This window comes from Trichoderma citrinoviride, assembly GCF_003025115.1.
Source record: "Trichoderma citrinoviride strain TUCIM 6016 unplaced genomic scaffold BBK36scaffold_10, whole genome shotgun sequence".
NCBI classification, from domain to species: Eukaryota; Fungi; Ascomycota; class Sordariomycetes; order Hypocreales; family Hypocreaceae; genus Trichoderma; species Trichoderma citrinoviride.
The window spans coordinates 1,103,558-1,121,372 of record NW_020194718.1 but is presented as its reverse complement, the minus strand read 5'-3'; the positions used below and the strand labels follow the sequence as shown (position 1 = coordinate 1,121,372).

At 55.0% G+C, this 17,815-nt stretch overlaps 4 protein-coding genes and 1 non-coding gene across 5 annotated transcripts; 2 read left to right on the top strand and 3 right to left on the bottom strand.

Moving 5' to 3' along the window:
* Positions 1-2,111: 2,111 nt before the first annotated feature.
* BBK36DRAFT_1177506 (hypothetical protein) lies at positions 2,112-5,438 on the top strand (the record flags this gene model as incomplete). Its single annotated transcript, XM_024896065.1, has 2 exons — positions 2,112-5,137; positions 5,186-5,438. The coding sequence occupies 2 exons, from the start codon at positions 2,112-2,114 to the stop codon at positions 5,436-5,438; spliced, it is 3,279 nt and encodes a 1,092-aa protein (XP_024748124.1).
* Positions 5,439-6,095: 657 nt separating this feature from the next.
* Positions 6,096-7,073, bottom strand: BBK36DRAFT_1123689 (phospholipase C; the record flags this gene model as incomplete). The annotated part of the gene is made up of 1 exon (XM_024891090.1): positions 6,096-7,073. One exon carries the CDS (start codon positions 7,071-7,073, stop codon positions 6,096-6,098), a length of 978 nt encoding a protein of 325 aa, XP_024748123.1.
* Positions 7,074-10,063: 2,990 nt separating this feature from the next.
* Positions 10,064-13,715, bottom strand: BBK36DRAFT_1177502 (hypothetical protein; the record flags this gene model as incomplete). The annotated part of the gene is made up of 11 exons (XM_024896064.1): positions 13,612-13,715; positions 13,250-13,405; positions 12,677-12,899; positions 12,383-12,488; positions 12,144-12,289; positions 12,009-12,066; positions 11,687-11,738; positions 10,893-11,340; positions 10,772-10,819; positions 10,439-10,485; positions 10,064-10,165 (listed from the first exon to the last, which is right to left on the bottom strand). The coding sequence occupies exons 1-11, from the start codon at positions 13,651-13,653 to the stop codon at positions 10,064-10,066; spliced, it is 1,428 nt and encodes a 475-aa protein (XP_024748122.1). The 5' UTR covers positions 13,654-13,715.
* Positions 13,716-14,508: 793 nt separating this feature from the next.
* Positions 14,509-16,068, top strand: BBK36DRAFT_141410 (hypothetical protein; the record flags this gene model as incomplete). Its single annotated transcript, XM_024897482.1, has 5 exons — positions 14,509-14,638; positions 14,690-14,961; positions 15,163-15,375; positions 15,446-15,459; positions 15,576-16,068. 5 exons carry the CDS (start codon positions 14,509-14,511, stop codon positions 16,066-16,068), a joined length of 1,122 nt encoding a protein of 373 aa, XP_024748121.1.
* A 1,072-nt stretch (positions 16,069-17,140) lies between these two features.
* On the bottom strand, positions 17,141-17,221 carry BBK36DRAFT_t123. Its single transcript has one exon. It is a non-coding gene; the product is annotated as a tRNA-Ser (tRNA).
* Between the last annotated feature and the right edge of the window lie 594 nt (positions 17,222-17,815).

The window sequence follows — 17,815 nt, the reverse complement described above, 5'->3', positions numbered from 1 at the left end:
CAGCATGAGATTCTTGTAAGAGAAGACGAAACGAGCCAGGCTTCAGGTTTTCATGGCCCAAGAGGAAAGACGAGTTTGTGTTATCAAGAGGGCCAGAACACGCAGGCTGTTTTGCATCTTTTGGGCGATTGCAGTCATTAATGTCTAAGTAAAGAATAGGTGTAAAGAAGACAAATGTCTCGTATGATGCCGTCTATCTGCACTGAATACCTGCCTGACTGTTACAGAGAGCGAACAGTACTACGCCCATTTCCTCTGCCGCCTCTTCCCTGCTAGTCGACGGTGGCCGGCGGTTCTAGGCTCTCGTCATTTCCCAGCTGTGGGGGCTGAGGCGATGGGACGGAGAAAATGCGCGTCAGCAGCAGCTGATATGTATGTATACACGATACGCGTGTATTTGCCTCTTTATCAAGTGGAAGCTGTGGAAAGGGCATGTAGTATAAGGAAAGGATGAGCGTCATATCGAGATGAACATGTCCAATGGGCATCGATCTGAGCTGCATCTCATCCTGCAAGCATTTTTATCCCAGCCTTTGACTTTGAACAGGCGTGGTGGGAAAACACGCCGATTCGTTGAGTGGTGGTGGTTTGCCCAGCCCCCCGGGAAGTCACATGTTGCTTGTTTTTGATAGGTGGCTGGGATGAGGTTTGCCCAAGAAGGCAGTTCGGGGAGACGAACTAGATTTATGTGACGAGCAGACGGCAGAGAGGAGGAGTGCGTGTCATGGAGGCAGCGCATCGTCGTTTCTACGACTAAGCTTCTCACTCATCATTCTCAGCAGCCATAGTAGGAAACAGCACGATAAGCATCTACGCCTACACAATATACTCAAGATAAGTCTTCACAACATGCAGAGGTAGCCGAAGACAGCCACAAGTTGGTAAGATACCCAATTTGGGGGCGCCTGAAGCCACTACTAGGTATAAGAGGGCCTAGTCCCTGCTAAGCCAAACTGGGGAAGCGGAAGAGAGGGCCAAGCTTTGGTTGCTCTGCGCAACGACGGTAGGACAATGTCAACAGATGGGTGGAGTGGGGGAGAATAAGTGATGTGAAAATGGAAATGTGAGCGTTTGTGAAAGTGACAGATTGATGATGTTAAGGGTAATGAAGAGAACTGGATTTGTAGTAGCGAGTATAGCCACTATATCCTTTGAGAATATTGTCTGTTTAAGAAGTTATAGAAGTAATCGCAGCACTACCTATAGAATTGCATGTTTGTTGTTCTTGTAAGTGGAAGTACATACATAGCATCAATACATGCACCTGCCTTGATTGCCAGCGGCTAAAGCCTCGCGCAGGTCCAACCCGCAGCCCACAAACCACGGCAACAACGGCCGGCTGCAGCTGCACATGCTAGCTCTTTCCCTCGCCTCCATCGGGCCCGACTGGCTCCTGCCGCCCCTTGTTGACAGCCTGAGCCCGGATCTGTCAGTCGCCCTGTGCCGCGCCTTCCTCTGCTGCTGTTGACAACTGCAGTGGGCAGGAAGCATTACTGCTCTCGGCCAGCGCTAAAGCCGGGGTCCAGCCCACCGCTTTGTGTGTGTCTCTTCTCGCCTTCAGTTATTCCTGGTCACTCCAACGCTTCAAGGTCCCTGCGTCTCTCTCGCCTTTTGGCCTCTTCCGCGGCCTCTGTTTTTTGTGCTTCTTTTCTTTGTTCCTGAGCCGATCGAGGGCTAGTCATCGGCGGCCGACCTACTCTTGATTGATTGTTTCACTCCTCAGCGTCGCTTCTTGCAGCCGCCTCGTATTGTGAGACCTGCGAGATTGGCTCTCTGCGGGCTTGGGATCCCCGGCTCCAGCTTCGCTTCCACCGCGTGTCCTCGATTCTTTGCGGGGGAGCTTGCAGCAGGGTCACGACTCACTCGGCAGAAGGCGGTGGATGCGATTCTAAGCTGGCGAAAGACGGACGCGAACAGCATCAAGAAGAATCCGAAGAGAGGAGCTCAGCGAGACCGACGCTCACCGTTGCGACAAGGCTGCCAAGATCGACATGCCACGATGATATGATCGACAAGCGACGACAAGGCAGAGATACCTAACAACATACCCAGCGAAACAAAGAGCAACCGCGGCGCGCGAAGCGAGATCTCGGAGCGAACGAACCCGATCAATGGCCGTGTCACCACCAGATCCGTTTGCTCGCGGACGCGCGCACCCGCATCGCGCAACGCCAGGACGTGCGCCGTCGTGTCGCTTCTTGGGGGCCGCGGCGCTGCTGCTGGGAGCTCCGCTGGTGGCCGCTGCGCACAGCTTCCCCTATGTCCCCACGCAGATTCTCGCGCCCGATGCGTGCTTCAACCAGAGCGCGTGCCACGGTCCGGATGTGGCCTACATCTTCACCCAGGACGGCGACGACAATGTGCAGTTCCTGTCGCTCAACATCTCGACCACCGTTGGAGCCGACACCAAGCTGAGCCCCGTTACGACGAGCCTACCTTTCGTGGGCGGGGACAATCCGAAGAACACGGCATTCGGCGCGGTGAGGACAGAAGAAGGCGCGGTGCTGGTTTACGCCGGAGAATGTGACAAAGGGCCGGGAAGCGTGTGGACGTATGGAGAGGGGGCTGCCTCTGGCGGTAGCGGTGATGCGGCTTGGACGAAGCACGCGACAACGCTCGGCAAGTCGCAAAAGGGCACCTCGTCGCGAGGGCCGTACTTCCTCGGGGGGACCATTGCCTTTTCCGCGACACTGGCTCCGCTGCTGGACGAGCCGACGATATACAGCTACGGTGGCATGTGTGATACGCCCTCGGACAGTCCTAAGGATTGGCAGTCGGCGGCCAACTACTCCACGGGCATGCTGACTCTCGCTCCAGCCGACAGCAGCCCATCTTCCAGGTCGTACGCGCAAAGCATCGCCTCGAGCTCTGGTCCTAAGACTCCCATAGCCGGATTCAGTCTTACCGCGCTGCAAAGCTCCATGAGCAACATCTCCGGCACGGTCACACAGCAGACGGCGTACGTCGTCCTCGGTGGCCATACCAAGCAAGCCTTCATCAACATGAGCACCGCTGCCGTGTGGAATCTCCCGGAGGAGTCTTGGTCCTACGTAAACGTTCAGCAATCAACCGACAGTCCCGATGGCGTGGAGAGTCGATCTGGTCATACAGCCGTTTTGAGCCAGGATGGGCGTTCGATTATTGTATTGGGGGGTTGGGTTGGCGATGTGACGAATGCAGCCGAGCCGCAGCTGGCCATCCTGGAAATGAGCCAGGCGTACAGTTCGTGGAGATGGACAATACCGAAGCAACAGCCGGATTTCGCAGATGCCGGCATCTATGGACACGGAGCAGCTATCCTTCCCGGAAACATCATGATGGTGTACGGAGGCTGGAAGATTAGTGATTCCGACTCGTCCAGTAAGATGAAGCGGCAGTCCGGCGTCACCACGGCACCGCAGTTTCTGAACCTGACCGATATGACGTGGTCGACGAGCTACAGCAATCCAACTCCGGCTGAGACTGGCGGCCAGAGCCCGGGAGATGCCCCTGGTAAGACGTCTGATGCAGCCAGGTCAAGAGTGTTGGGATTGAGTCTTGGATTTGGTATTGGTGGTGGTCTGATCCTCTTCATTTTGGCCTTGGTCAGCTTTTTCTGCTGGCGCAAGAAACAACGGAGACGAGCCGCTCGCGACGAGACCATTAGGGCCATGGCCCAAGACGCCAGCATGTTTGTACATGACGGCGTTGTTGACATGTCTGAGCGGCCTGATACTTTCCCTTGGGGCTATCGAAGCTGGTACAATGGAGGGCAGGATCCATACCGAACTAATGGAGATGACCGATCTTCTGGATATGAGAGCATGCGTGGCTCGTATGGCGGCTATGCTCCTGTCGTTCCAGGGGTCGTGAGGAAGCCGGTGGCTAGACAGATTCGTGGCGGTTATGTGCCGGCGAACGCTCAGCTCAACAGCTTTGTTTCTACCCCGGGTCAAATTCACCCCATCATGGAGGATGATGAAGAGGATTTGTCTTACCAACGGGATAAGCCTATCGAGGCCACCACTCCTACGTCGGACGCATATTCCGATCCTTTCATGACGCCAACCGCTGCTGTGGCCTCGGGGGCTCTGCCAGTATTCCAGCCTCCGCCCCCTGGCCAGAGCACGGCTGGTCCCAGCACCGACGGCCCGTTCCAACACGATCCGGATGTGCAAGACTGGGTATCGGACGTTGACGCCGCGGATGCAATGCTGGCGAGGTATAATAGCACTCGCCAACAGGGCCGTTCATCGCCAACGCGGCGAAGCTCTCAGCGCTCCTCCGGGATGCACGAAGACGATCTCCACATGGACTCTGGCCTGTCCGAGTCTACCCGCAGCGCGGGAGACGGTCTAGGTCGGTCCAGCTCCGGCCGATGGTCCGCCATTATGGCTACGGCTGGCCTGTTTGGTGGCAGTTCTGCGCCAACTACCGAGCCGGGCAAGCCTGGCAGCTCCTCGTCGAGCAGCTACAATACGGCAAAGTCGGGATTCGGCGCATTGCAGGCAGAAGGCCCCAACCTGCTGCTCGGCAGAACAGCGCCGGGGAGTCCGTTTGAGGACGACGAACTACAGCAGCCCAGCTCGCCGTCGAAATCCAAGCCCCCTCGGAGAAGCTGGCTAGGCTCATTGAGACGTGTCTTTTCCGGCGCCGAGTCCCCCTCGGGTGATGCCGCAGATAGAGCCGCTCCGCGGGAGATATCGACAGATATGCTGAGCAACGACTATGAGCCCCCGCTCTCGGCCCTGGGCAGCGAGCTACTTAAGAGGAAGCAAGGCCGCCAGGACTGGGAAGGTGGGGAGAGCAGCAGCGCCATGGAGCGAGAAAACGAATGGGATATCGAAAGAGCGGTGGAGAACCGCCTGGTCCAGGTCATGTTCACCGTGCCCAAGGAGCGCCTCCGCGTTGTCAATGCCGACGAGCTCGACGACGGAACGAGTACCGACGAAAGACTGCCTCTCCACATGCCGCAGACGGCAGAGCTTGTAGACATGGACAAGAGATCCTCCATGATGGACGCCTCGCTCCGCAGCGCCAGCAAGCTCAGCTCCCACAACGACGACGAGGGTGGAGGCGTGCCCGTGGACGAAGGCGACCGCGACGACGGCTTCCTGAGGATTGAGCAGGACGACTATGACGACGACGGCGACGATCGGTCGGGGAGGAGGGAGAGGCCGCTGTCGGTGGTGACGGACGTGACGAGGAGCGAGCGGCCCATTTCGATTGCGACGGACGTGTCGTTTGCCCGGTCGGCGAGCGTGTACACGGCCGAGGCCCTGACGTTTGAGCGGCCCAAGACGAAGGTGCTGCAGATGGTGGACCGGATCGAGAGCTTTGGCACCACCGAGAGCAAGGACAGCAGCAGCAGTCCTTCGGTGAGCAGGGCGGGGACGCCCGGGATACGGAGCATCAAGAGCAAGAAGTCTTTGCGGAGTGAAGACTTGCGGCGGCAGTAAACCTGGAAGAAACTCAGTAGTTTAGGGGGGGGGAATAAGAATGGTGGTTGGGATTTGGAATAATGGGATATTGGGGGTCTTTTATTTTTCTAATTTAGGCGGGGTGGTACTGGGATCTATGCATTGGCTGGGTGAATCTCTCGTTTTTTTCTTCTTTTTTGGAATGTAATTGAGCGTTCTTTGTTTGCGTTTGCGTTTGGTTTGGTTTTTTGGTTGGAAGAGTTGGAGAGTCGGAAGGGACGGTTTCTTGTATATAGCCTAGGATAGCATAGGAGGACGTGCGAAGGAGGATATGGTCGGATGGATGGGTGGGTGGGTGGATGGAAAGGGAGGGAAGAGAATGAGAAATGTATGCATGTATGTTGATGGCATATGTGTTGTATGGATAGTATATATACCGTTGTTCAAAAGCCCAGATGCATCTCAAATTCCAGCCATGTTTTCCAACTTCCAGTGGCCTTCCATGCTTCCAGCCAGTATCCGCTTATAGATATCGTACATGTACCAACTATATCAAGAGCAGTATGTAATGTCTAAACGTCCAAGTCAAGTAAACAAAAAAACGCCATTGTATGTCTCAAAGCCAAGAATGGATGCAGTCCAGTATCCCAAACACAAGAGCAGTAGCAGCAGTACGAGCACAGAAAAAGAAAAAAATCACCGCAGCCAAACATTCCACTTCAAAACAGTCTCAATCAGCCTCCTACCCGGAAAATCCACAATCACGACCCCGACCCTCGCCAGGTCGTCGTTGCCCGACGCATCCTCGAGGTACTGCCCCGTCATGTCGTTCATGCCCTGGATCGTCCTGTTCATCGGCCCCGCGGCGGCCTCGATCGGCAGCACGCCCACCGACGCCGACAGGTGCGCCAGATACAGGAACCGGTTGTCGTCCGGCGCCAGGGCCGCGCGCTCCAGGGCGTCGCGGATGGCGGTCCACTTCTCCGAGAGGTGGTACACGTCGGGGATGATCCACAGGTCCTCGAGGACCATCTCGGGGCCTTCCCACTGCAGGCCATAGGGGCCACCGCCGTCCCGCGCGTCAAAGTTTTGCAGGATGAAGATCTTGGAGCGGAGTTGCCCGAGCGTGGGCATCGGCGCGGCGAAGTCGTACTTGTGGAGGTGCTTCGCCGAGCCGGGCGCCGTCGCGGGAGACGACCAGTGGTGGTACCGAAAGGCATCCTCAAACGAAACCGTGTTGTTCTTGCCAATCGGGCCCCCTTCCTCCTTGACGCGCATGACGATGGCCTCCGAGGGATACGCATCCAAGAAGTCAAACACGTCCAGCAGGACCTGCTCGTAGCTGAAGCCCGTGTAGCCGTTGGCATGGTAGATGTGCAGCTCGTCGTCCCTCACCCGCGCCCGGATGTCGAGGTAGCGCAGCCCGCTGTGCAGCTGCGTGCTCAGGTTCCAGTTCTGGCACTGCAGCGTCTGCGACCCGATGTCGTACGTCATGGTGTCGTGCGTGCCCGGGATGCTCAGGCTCGTGAGGTGCACGTCGTCGGGCACCGCGGCCATCCAGTCCGGGCGCGCGGCGTCGCCGGCGTCGAAGCTGTAGGCGGACTGGTAGCCGCGGTAGCACGTCGCGCCGACCATGCAGGGCGCGAGGGCGACGAGGAGGTGCAGCAGGGCCATTGCGCCGAGGAGGCAGGTCGCCGTGAGGATGGCGAGGGAGCGGCGGCGGCTGCGACGACCGGGCGCCGGGGGGTTGACGGGCAGCGAGATGGCGCCCATGGTGAGGGAGAGAGTTGCTTGTGAGATATGTATGGGTTGGGTTATGGTCTAGATGGTGTCGTTCGGAAAGGAATATCGTGTAACGGATGGACGGCGGCCGAGTGTCGTCGGATCGAGGGCAGTGCGAGTCTGTGGACGGCGAGGCTGATGGCGATGGGAGATGCGGTCCAGCTCCGTTTCAGTGCAGCAAGCAGTCACATGCGTGACCCGCATCAACGCTCTTTTCCCTCCCTCTGCGGTTCCTCTTGCACAAAAGGCGGCAGATGCGGGCTTCACAAAATGCTGCTGTGGATGATGATGCTTGTTTGTATGGAACCGGAGCGGTGCGATGCCGCACGTAGCCGGAGGTCACAGGCAAGTCTGGACTTATCGCGACCCGAAGATGCGCCGCTATCTCAGGACTGGCATCAGCTTTCTGGAGCTTCTCCCTCAACACCACGGATAGCAACTATACTTTCAGTAACCTGCCATCTTCAATCGACTCAATGTGTAAAAACAGTCTTCAGTCTTGTCAATCTACTGTTGCGAATACTTCAGTCGACATCGCCAGGGTAGAAGAACAGTGGCTCTTGGAGTCATACAGCTGGCTTATCAGTTCACCAGCCCAACCCACGTGTAACTTTCAACCACGCAAGCCTCCAGAATCAGCCACCCTGCCGTCCAAATCCTTCTGCCATGCGAATCTGGAATCTAGCATCTCCGCCACTTCGTGTCACGCCCATTTCCAAGATGGCAAAGCACCCTTATCATGGCCAACTTACAACAAGCTCAACGCTAAAGCCATCATCGCGGCTCATCAGCCTCACTGTTCCTCTTCCATAGTCTGCTTCTCACCCAGGAGTCACCGTACTCCGAACATCCAGCAGCATCATATGTATCAGATCTCGCTTGCAAAGAACCCCCTTGCCACTTGCTGACACTGACTTGCCCAAAGCACGGCTGACCAGGCTTACGAAGCCCAATTCCCCATCGCAAACGCAGCTGCAGGGTCCTCTGGCTCTCGTTGCCGACAACCTGCCAGCTTCATCCCATCGCAGAGCCACATGCCCGTACGCGTAGATACGGAGTCCGGGGCAAGCAACAGCCGGACAGCTGCGACCGCCTCCGAACCACAGCACTACCGCATCCTAGAGCAGGCCCTTCGCCGTCGATAGCTCAATGCGGCTTGCTCGTATTCGCGGGCGCTGGTTGGCGCGGCGCGGGAAGCTCAGCCCCCTAGCCCCAGAGAGAAAATATCCGTAAAAAAATGTGTTGCCATCTGGGTCGCTTTCCTTTTAAGCTTTCACTTGCCTCGAGGGATGGACCCTGGAGATATCAAGCCATCGCTGGAGACACATGGAGGCCCATTGACTTTGAGAGAATAGGGGGCCGAAAATCTCAATCTCGAAGCGAGCACGAGTATAGTTTCTCGTCGTCTCCGCTGGAGCTGAGGCTGAAGAGCCAAATCCACAAGCTTCAAACATATTCGGTCCACCATGTCAGAACCATGAACATCCATTCTTCCGGGTGAGCGAATAATGAAGTCCAGACACAGGACGAATTCGCTGCAACAACCCCGTCTGTCCTTGTAACTGAACTCATACAAACAGAGCCATGGTAGTAGTATTGGTTCACCCCACGCTCACGGGGCGGCGTAAACTCTCTCTTCATCAAACTCTTGACCGCGAGAAGCCAAGGCCCCAGGCAACGACAAAGCTTGATAATGGACCGATTGACTGACTCGGTGTCTGCGTTCCTTTCGGCAATGGAGTCTCTTCGTTCCTCGTCAATACGGAGCAGCAGCCGCGCTAACATCAATGAGAGCTGCGTGAAGCGCGTTGCATCACTCTCGTATGGCGGTTTGGACACCCAATTGGTCACCGCAATGCATGTTTGTGATGCTGCTAGCAACAACTGCAGCATGGTAGACAGCCATGCACCCTTCGCGTACAGTGAGTAAAGAATATGCCTTGCTGAGATGTATCGGTACGCATAGGGGGGAATCGCTCATGTGAATGGCTCGGCTTCTCTGATCCTCACATGGCAATGGAGAAGAGTAAGTAAGAGCCGTAGGCCGCCAACAGAGGAGAGCCACAAGTCTTGTGCTTGATGAAACACCCGTTCGGCTGCTCCCAATATCCGTGACGATCCATCGTCCTAGTTTGTCGATCCCTCTTGAGCTGGACAGAGATGAGCAAACGAGGCGTCATCTGTGGCGCAGAAGATGGCTGAAGTCTGTTCCGAGCTGCCTCCCTTTGGTTCAACGACGCCCTCGGGACTTTTGCCATCCATTCACATCTCTCTGCTCTTGTAACCTCGGATCAAGTATCTCACCTCTGTAAACCATCCTCTGAGAGCAGCCATGAGCATGCTGGGCAATTGATGCCACAGTCATCTCCCGTACGCGCAGAAACCTCTCCACAGCCTGCCCGGGACATATCCATCGTACGATGAAGCGGTGCGGTGCCGAGTCGACCGCTGGCTGCAGCTTACCAGCGCCGATCCCTCAGAGACCAACGCCGTGACATCCGACACAGAAAGAGGCCAACGAGCATCGCGGTCTCACCACCAAGTGAACACCACTGCTCCGTAGAACATCAGGTTGTTGTCGAGGTTCCGCAAAAGGTCTCGCAATACTTGCATGACGGTGTCCCGGATTTGAGACCTAACCTCTTTTGGCCCTTTGGTTGGCTGCATCATATACGGGAGGCTGGTATGTAAAGAGGCTGGGGTGAGGGGAGACAACGAACCGTGGGGGAGTTCACCTCGCGATTGGCCAATGCAAGGAAGTTGCCCCTCGGACATGATTTCGAGATGGGACTGTGGCTTGTCTGTACGAGTGTGAGGACGCGTGTGTGTGCGAACAGTTTGCGGGGATGGTGCTGTTGATTTTGCCGAAAGCTGATGTCGAATCAGCTTCTGGTTCCATGCGGGGAACAGATGTCGACGTGTTGGTAGCTTGACTTGACATCCTGATCCTTCTGCATCCTGCAGACGACTGACTGCTGCTTCACCTTGTTAGCAGTAGTAGTAGTATGTGTGTACTGGTACTGAACAAGCATTCGTCGCCACTCGCCTAGACATTATGGTTCAGATACAGATCTCATGTGGCTGATGCAAGTATACTGTAAATAGCAGCGCAACAGGTAGAGGCGATTCGTATGTCCTCGTACTGTAGCATTCTAGAAAGGCGATCTGCTTCGTCCACTCGCCTCGCTGAAGAGAGATTCGAAAGGGCTCCCTGTGGCCCACCGCGAGAGCGAAATCAAGGCATTACCAACGCGGACCTTGCTCCGTTGTGGCCAGCAAAAGTACATCTGCATCTGCTTATTGCCTATCAGTATCGTCCAAGGGTCGGCAACTGCATTCAAGGCACGAAACCGCAATGTGGCTGTTCTTTGCCACAGAAGCCATCGACACGGCTAAATCCCACGCACTTATCGTTGTTGTCGATTGCGCATCCCCAACTTGCCTCCAAGTGCCAATTCGAGTCTCTTGCAACTTGCTGGACAGTTCTCACGTAGTAACGTACTTGTATCGAGTACGACTAGTATGTGCCGAAGATGCAGCGGAGCCACGAGTCATCATGTGCTGGGGAGGATTCGATCGGTGATCCGTACCCAGGTACAGGGGCATGTCCAGCACCAAGCACTCGTCGAGGTTTTCTTCTGCGGCAGAAAAAGCAAAGGGCGAATGCCTCGATCCAGCAACGCTGTGAGGGCGGTGCCACATTTTCCCCACTGCTGGCCGCATCCTGGTCCTTGCTCTCCCGTCCGGCCAGATACACAATCGTCACGGACCCAAGAAATCGCTGCTGCCGGTGCGAGGCGAGGACTGAGCTTTTGAGAAACTTGCCCTGACGGTCATGGCCCCGAGATGTCTGTCTCTCGATGGATCCAATTTGAAACATCCAACACGGGCCAAGGGTGCGCTGTTTGTTATCAAAATCGCTCACGGCAACATGGCAGATGCCCACGAGACTAGGGCGGACGTCCTTTGTTAGCGGTAATTGCTCCGTAGTCATCACTCGACAAGCCCGGGATGTGTCCACCGCGTGATCCCGTCCCTCGTATCGCATCTGCTCCGGCGGCTTCCAATCCAACTGCTCGTCAACTCCGTCAATCCCACGATCCCGCCGTACGAGGTATGGAATTCGTGCGCCGAGAGGCATAGCGCAGCGCAGCAGGTGCTTGTACCTGTGCAGACAGCGAGCAAGACAGACAAGCACATGTACTCATACTTGTTGCGCGCGTGGGTGTGGGTGGGCACGTCGTCGACGGTGGAGAATCTGCCCTCTTGAGCCTTGCAAGCTTCGTGGCCACAGCTCGCCATGGGTCGACGGAAAAGCAGTCGGCCCCAATCGTCAAGGTCGAGCGAGCCACACAAACCACGATCCGGGTCGAGGACGGTTACGCCGGACGAGCAGCAGCCCACACACCGTCATCTGCTGCTCGTATTCAGTCGGCCGGCCACAAGCACAAGTTGTAGAGCAGTTTCGTATTGTCTTGCTCTGCGACCTCTTTTTTTGCTCTTACCAGTTGCCTCGTGTGATAAGGCCCGTGTACGAAGGAGTGGTAGCTGGTGACTCTGTGTGGCCATCGTGACCTTTTCTCAGACAATTTTCTCTCTCTTCTTTTGTCTGCATCGTGACCATTTTCTGTGGTGAAGGAGGAGATGAGGAAGAGAAGACTGGAAAATGGGCGGGAGCAGAGAATATCCGCCTGTGGCTCCAATGGCACCTTCCAGTTCGTTCCTGCCCCATTGTGCTCCGTACCGGTACAAACACCAGCGTACGGTAACATGGAACGCCACAAGCCTGGAGCAAGCCCCGGAGGCGGCACTGCTGACGGTACGTACCGAAAGTTGAGCGCCATCGACTCGGTTTGGGCTCCGTTTGATGTCCAGCCTTGATGAGCTGGATATAGATGTCAGTTCGAGTCCGAGTTATCAATCAGCAGTTTCTTTTGCTGGCGAATGTTTAGATGTACTTACAGAGATACCTCCATGCGTTCACGCGACTGTGGTAGCATCGCCTCCTGCTATGAATGATATGCCGGTTGATGCAACGTATTATTGCCAGCACAACGCAGGTCTCTGCCCTCATAGTCGCGTCATAGATGCCAGAATGGGCCACAATGCTGGCAGCATGAATGCATTAAGCCATACACAAGCCTTTCATTGCGTCTCTTCCGCGTATGTACGGAGTACAGGTGTGGTTTCCATGTACATACTGCCGCCTGAGGCGATGCACCAGCCACAGCTCGATCCTGGACGAGAAGCAGTCCTCGTACATGGAGTTGCGCTGGCAGGGCAGGTACCGGTACACGCACCAGCAACCTACAACCTGCAACCACACCGTTCAACCGTACTATTCGATGGTGCAAGGGCTGAGCTTCCACAGATTCTGACGAGATCGATTGCAAACAGAAGCGCAGCATCCCAAGCAGCGATGTCCATGCCTGGAGCGACTCGCAACGCCGCTTAACGAGAAAACATAGCCGACTTAGTACAAACGAGGCACCCACTGTGGCTTGCTTGCGACCTCGAGCGCACGGCGCCTCTAGCGGCCTCTAGCGGGCTCCAGCAGCCCCCCCAGCAGCCCTTGGCCCGCTGGCCAGATGCCGCCATCAGCTGCCCCGTCGCCCGTAGCGCCTCAGTGACGCCATGGTCAGGGGTCAAGCCGGGTTTTAGCGTGGCTGCTTTACGAAGTACCGGTACCGCGGACAGCCACAGGCATCGGCTGGGCAGCTGGATGGACGGACAGAGAACATGGCAGTGAACATCAGGAACGATGCGCGCCTGTTCTATTTTTTGTCGACACCGTTCAATGAGCGGCCATTGATAGCAAATTAGGGACTTGGACGCAAATAACCCGTCGCCATCGAGCGGAAAGAATCGTCTTCTGCCCGCATCGCATGGCCAGCATCTGTAAACTGCAACCCCAGTCACTCCAGGCGTCACCTGTCACTGGCCTGGCAGCGCTCGGGCCTGATCGCCTCCCCGGGACGCTGGGAGCCTGTCCTGTCCAGCAGTACCTCCCCAGAAGCCTGCAGATTCGGCGTGGAAGCGGTCCACGGTACATGCACCGGGACTCGTACCTGTACTTTGGCCGTCCAACCCCAAAGGCTCTGCAAATCTCCAGACTTCTTCCCTTCCTCTCCCGCTTCCTCGCACACACTCTCTCTTGCCATCTTTCGCCTCTCAACCTCCGCCTTGTCGCCTTGTCGCCTTTGTCGCAACACAGCCTGGCCCGACTATAACACGAACTTCCCAAGCAGCGCCAGTGCCGCCCTCGTTCATCAGCCACCAGCACCGTCGCCAGCGCGAACACGCCAGAGTTCACTCGCCATAACATAACACCAACTCGGCTTCCTCTGCCACCAGCCACGCCCGGCCCGTCCGCTCTGTCAATCATCTCCAAAGGCGGTTTGGGCATCTGGGCTGCTCAACAGCCCCGAACCTTGAACAAAAAGGCACCCTCGGCAGCCTTAGTCCAAGACATTTTCTCATCGTCTCCGCTTCCCGGCTGCGCTGTTCCTGGCCGACCACCCCATCCTCCTTTTTTTCTCTTTTTTTGGTTCTATTTCCTTGTTTCTTCATATTATTTTTCTCGTTTGTTTTGGTCCAGTGGTCTTGGGGTTGTTCTTCCTTAGGTTTCCTTGTTGAACTCTTGTGCTCCGAGACAGGCTTCGCGTTCGGTACTGCGAGCGGTTTGTTGTTATTTCCTGCGTTGGATCTTTCAGCTGCTTGCGACACTCGCTTCGGCCTTGTTTGCATCTCGCTGCACATTTCAGTCTACAAGATCGTCCTTTTGCAAAAAGGAAAAGAAAGAAGAAAAAAAAGCTCGAATCACTACGTGTTGAAGATAACGTCACGGTTATTGTCGAGGCATTCCAACATTCGGTTTCTGGCTCATAAGCACCGTTGTGTTGTGTCTCTGATTCCATCGAGACTTTCGCCGGCTCTGCCCAGGCCTCGACCAAGACATTATCCACCCCGACTCAGCTGCTTCACTGCCGCACCGAGCGCGAATTCGAATCATCTTCGAGAAGACCGATTTTGAACGAATTTGAAAAGTCGACTCATTGTTGCGCTGCAAGAATTGCGTCTCGCGATTTCTCTCGTCCAGCCCGTGTGCTGTGAGCTGTTCAAGAGAGGATCAAAGGGACGGCTATGGCTTGTTTCTGAGGGCCTATTCAATCGACGAACAAAGTGAAGGGAACCCTTGGAGGAGAGACAAAAGTCACGTCATCGACACAACCGAGGGAGCGACCATCTCAGACTTTCACGACCCTTTTGAGAATCCGCGCTTAGGACAACAACACCTCCAAACTCTTATTTCCTTCCAACCTCAACCATGCGCTTGTTTAGGACCAGTGCCCTGCAAAAGGGCTGCTTTATCTTTCTAGTATTGGCCTTCTCGACGTTGATTTCTGCCGTCGATGTCAACGTTTGCTCTAGTTTCAACACGGCCGAGACGCCACTGAGTAAGTTTGGCAGCAGCGGAAGTTGAGAGACAGCCATCTAACCTTTGACAGACGTCAGCATATACCAAACGAATGGACTGTGCCAAGGATTTTGTATAAAGAAGAACTACGCCTTGGCCATCACGCAGCAGAACTCGTGCTGGTGCTCCAACTACTATCCCGACAAGGGCTCGACAGTCGACGTCAAGGATTGCAACGTACCTTGCCCTGCCTGGCCTACCGAGTACTGCGGCGGCCAAGGCTTGTTTGGCTATCTCGTTCTTAACGAAGTGGCCCCGTCGGGCACGAAGACGGCGCCGGCTTCCTCCACGACACCCACCCAGGTACGTCCATGATTCTTCTTGTCGCGATGCTCCCACTGTTGCACCTTGAGCCCATTTCCTGAATGTATGGCGCGAGAGCCCAATTGCCACCTGGAGGAACAACGTCTCTGCCCGGCCACCTTGTATAACGCCTCTTTGTCAAAGCCCCATTCTTGTTCTCCTTGGAAACCGGTGGGATCAAAGTACTCCCCTGGCACCCAGCTGAGCACCGTGATCGTGACCGATAGTGTGACTAAGACTGTGGTGCAGAGCACAGCTTCAACCTCCGCTTCGACGTCCTCCAGCTCCATGGCTACCTCCACCTCCGCCTCTTCTACTTCCTCATCTTCTTCCTCTTCCTCTTCCTCCACTTCTTCCACCACTTCTTCCTCCACATCAGAGACGCCGACTACTTCTACAAGTAGCTCATCCTCTGTATGACTTGACTCTTGACTGCGGTTTGCGCCGCGGAAACTCTGAATGCAACTGTGATGCGCGGGATGAGAGCAGAGCTAACATGTGGCACAGTCAACGAGCGATTCAACGACATCTTCCACCACCAGCACACCGCCTCCGACGACGTCGTCGCCGCCGCCGTCGACCACGTCCACCGATGGTAGCGGCAGCAGTGGGAGTAGTAGCAGCACCGGCAGCTCTCCAACACCGACAGAGGATCCAAGCAAAGATCAAAGCGGCGGCGGCAGCACCAGCGATGGGTCGTCCAAAAAGTCGGGTCTGAGCAGCGGTGCCATTGCCGGAATTGCGGTTGGCGTGGTTGGCGGTGTGCTGGCCATTGCCGCTGCTCTCTTGTTCTGGTTCCTGCGACGAAGAAGACAGGGCAAGGACGAGTACCAAAACGACCCGAGCGTACGAGGCAGCTCATCCGGCATGGTGGGAGTCCCCGGAGACTTGACGGGCAACAGCGGCTCGCCGGCCTCGCCCGTTTCGGTTGCCAACAGAAACAGCACGATCCAGATCGATCCCCGAATGGACCCGTTCAAGCAAGGCCTCTACATCCGCGGTAGCCACGAAAGTCTTAACACGCTGCGCGACGACCACGACTATTCGCGACGCATCCAGCCGCCCAAGGTGCTTCGGGCCGTGAACCCGGATCCCGAAGAGCCCTAAGGCAGCCATCGATATGCTTTTTTCCTTTCGACTTTTCTGTGCATAGGTGGCTTTTTGTCTATTATTTCTCCTTTTGCGTTGGATGGTTCCCTTTTGCGGTTTTTAGAACGATCCGAGTGTCATGACCGCGCGCGTATATGAACTTCCGCCGCTCGGGTTCGAATATACACATGACAAAAACAAAAGATTTGGGGTCTTGTCGCTTTTCGAGATACCAGGATGGCGTTGGCAGCTTTTTTGATTTTCAAGGGGGGTGCATGAGGCAAGAAAAGGGGTGGCCGACTGGACGTATGTCGCTTTTGCGGTCGAGATGAGAAGCTCGGCAAAATGAGGCGAGATTACGACCGACGACGGACCCCCGCGACACTTGCACTCGACACGGTACTGGCATGACGCGCGCACGACTTTTTTGGTGCCTCTACGGAGTAGTAATAATCGCGCCTTGGGTCGTTTTGGATTTGAGGAGACAGCAGCCGAGGTTGGCATAGCCGGCTTTGCGATAATGGTTGTGAAAAATTGGCTGGATAGGTGTACATATTGGAACAATGGGCATGAGCAGATATACAGCGTACACGATAGCGGCAGTCTAGCGAGGCGAGATGCTGAGCGGATGCTGCAAGAATATATTGTTTTGAACAAACTCGGAGTGAAGACTATCTGAGCTTGCATCGCGTGCTAACCTGAGATACTCTTCAATGAGCAACGATTTGATGACTCTTCACTATTCGACGTGAATGGCATATACAGTGTTGGCGGATGAGGCAAAGCATTCTACCTTCTATACCATCTTTGAGATTGGCTTGGTTGAGAGCTCACATGGGCGTCGTTGGCATTTATATCATATCCCATTTTCTGTTCAGAAATTATACAGTTCATCATTCAATGTAGCATGCTCTCCAAGGCCAAAACATCACATCACTCACTATCTCTCTCTACGAAATCGAAACCCAAACAAAAAAACAAAAGCCAAAAGAGACCACAAGCATAAACCAGAATAAAAGGAAAGAACAAAAGAAGACAATTCAAAAATGAAGTAAAAAGGGTGAAAAAGGTAAAAAAAGAAAGTGACCCTCGACAGAGACAGGATTCGAACCTGCGAGGCCGAAACCATATGATTTCTAGTCATACCCATTAACCACTCTGGCACTCTGCCTTAATGTGTTCGTTGGAAGATCCGCTCTCTATTTCTTACTATACAGTTAGTACTAACAGCAAAGCCACTGGAAAGCCAATTAGGGAAGTTGTGGGTTCCTTCCTTTCGTCGCGTGGCTATTTATAGCAGCGTCCACATGTTTGCATAACACGTTGGTGCATCGTGGATGTGGGTCTTGGTGGGCCTTTTTGTGGAGTTCCTACTTCGAGTGGCTTGGGCAGGGGTTCGTTTGGAACGCCACTGACGAGAAGAAACAGGAACGAAACAGGCACAGCCATCAAAAGTGACGACCACAGAGATATCGAAAAGGAAGAAAACAAAGATAGAAACACGTACAGAGTGATCTACTATCTCATCATGGCAGGGACAGAGTCGCCATCATATCTTATACGATATATCCAACTTTGCCACATCTCTCTCTTCATTCATTCTTCTTCCTCTTTGTTTCTCTGCGTGCCCAGTCTATGTACAACTCGCCCAGCTCGCTGACCCATGCCCCCCCTCTCGAGCCGAACAACAAATAATCAATTTAAATGAAGGAAGAAAATGAGCAAAGGAAGAACAAAACCATGATAGCCCTCCTCTTCTACCTTT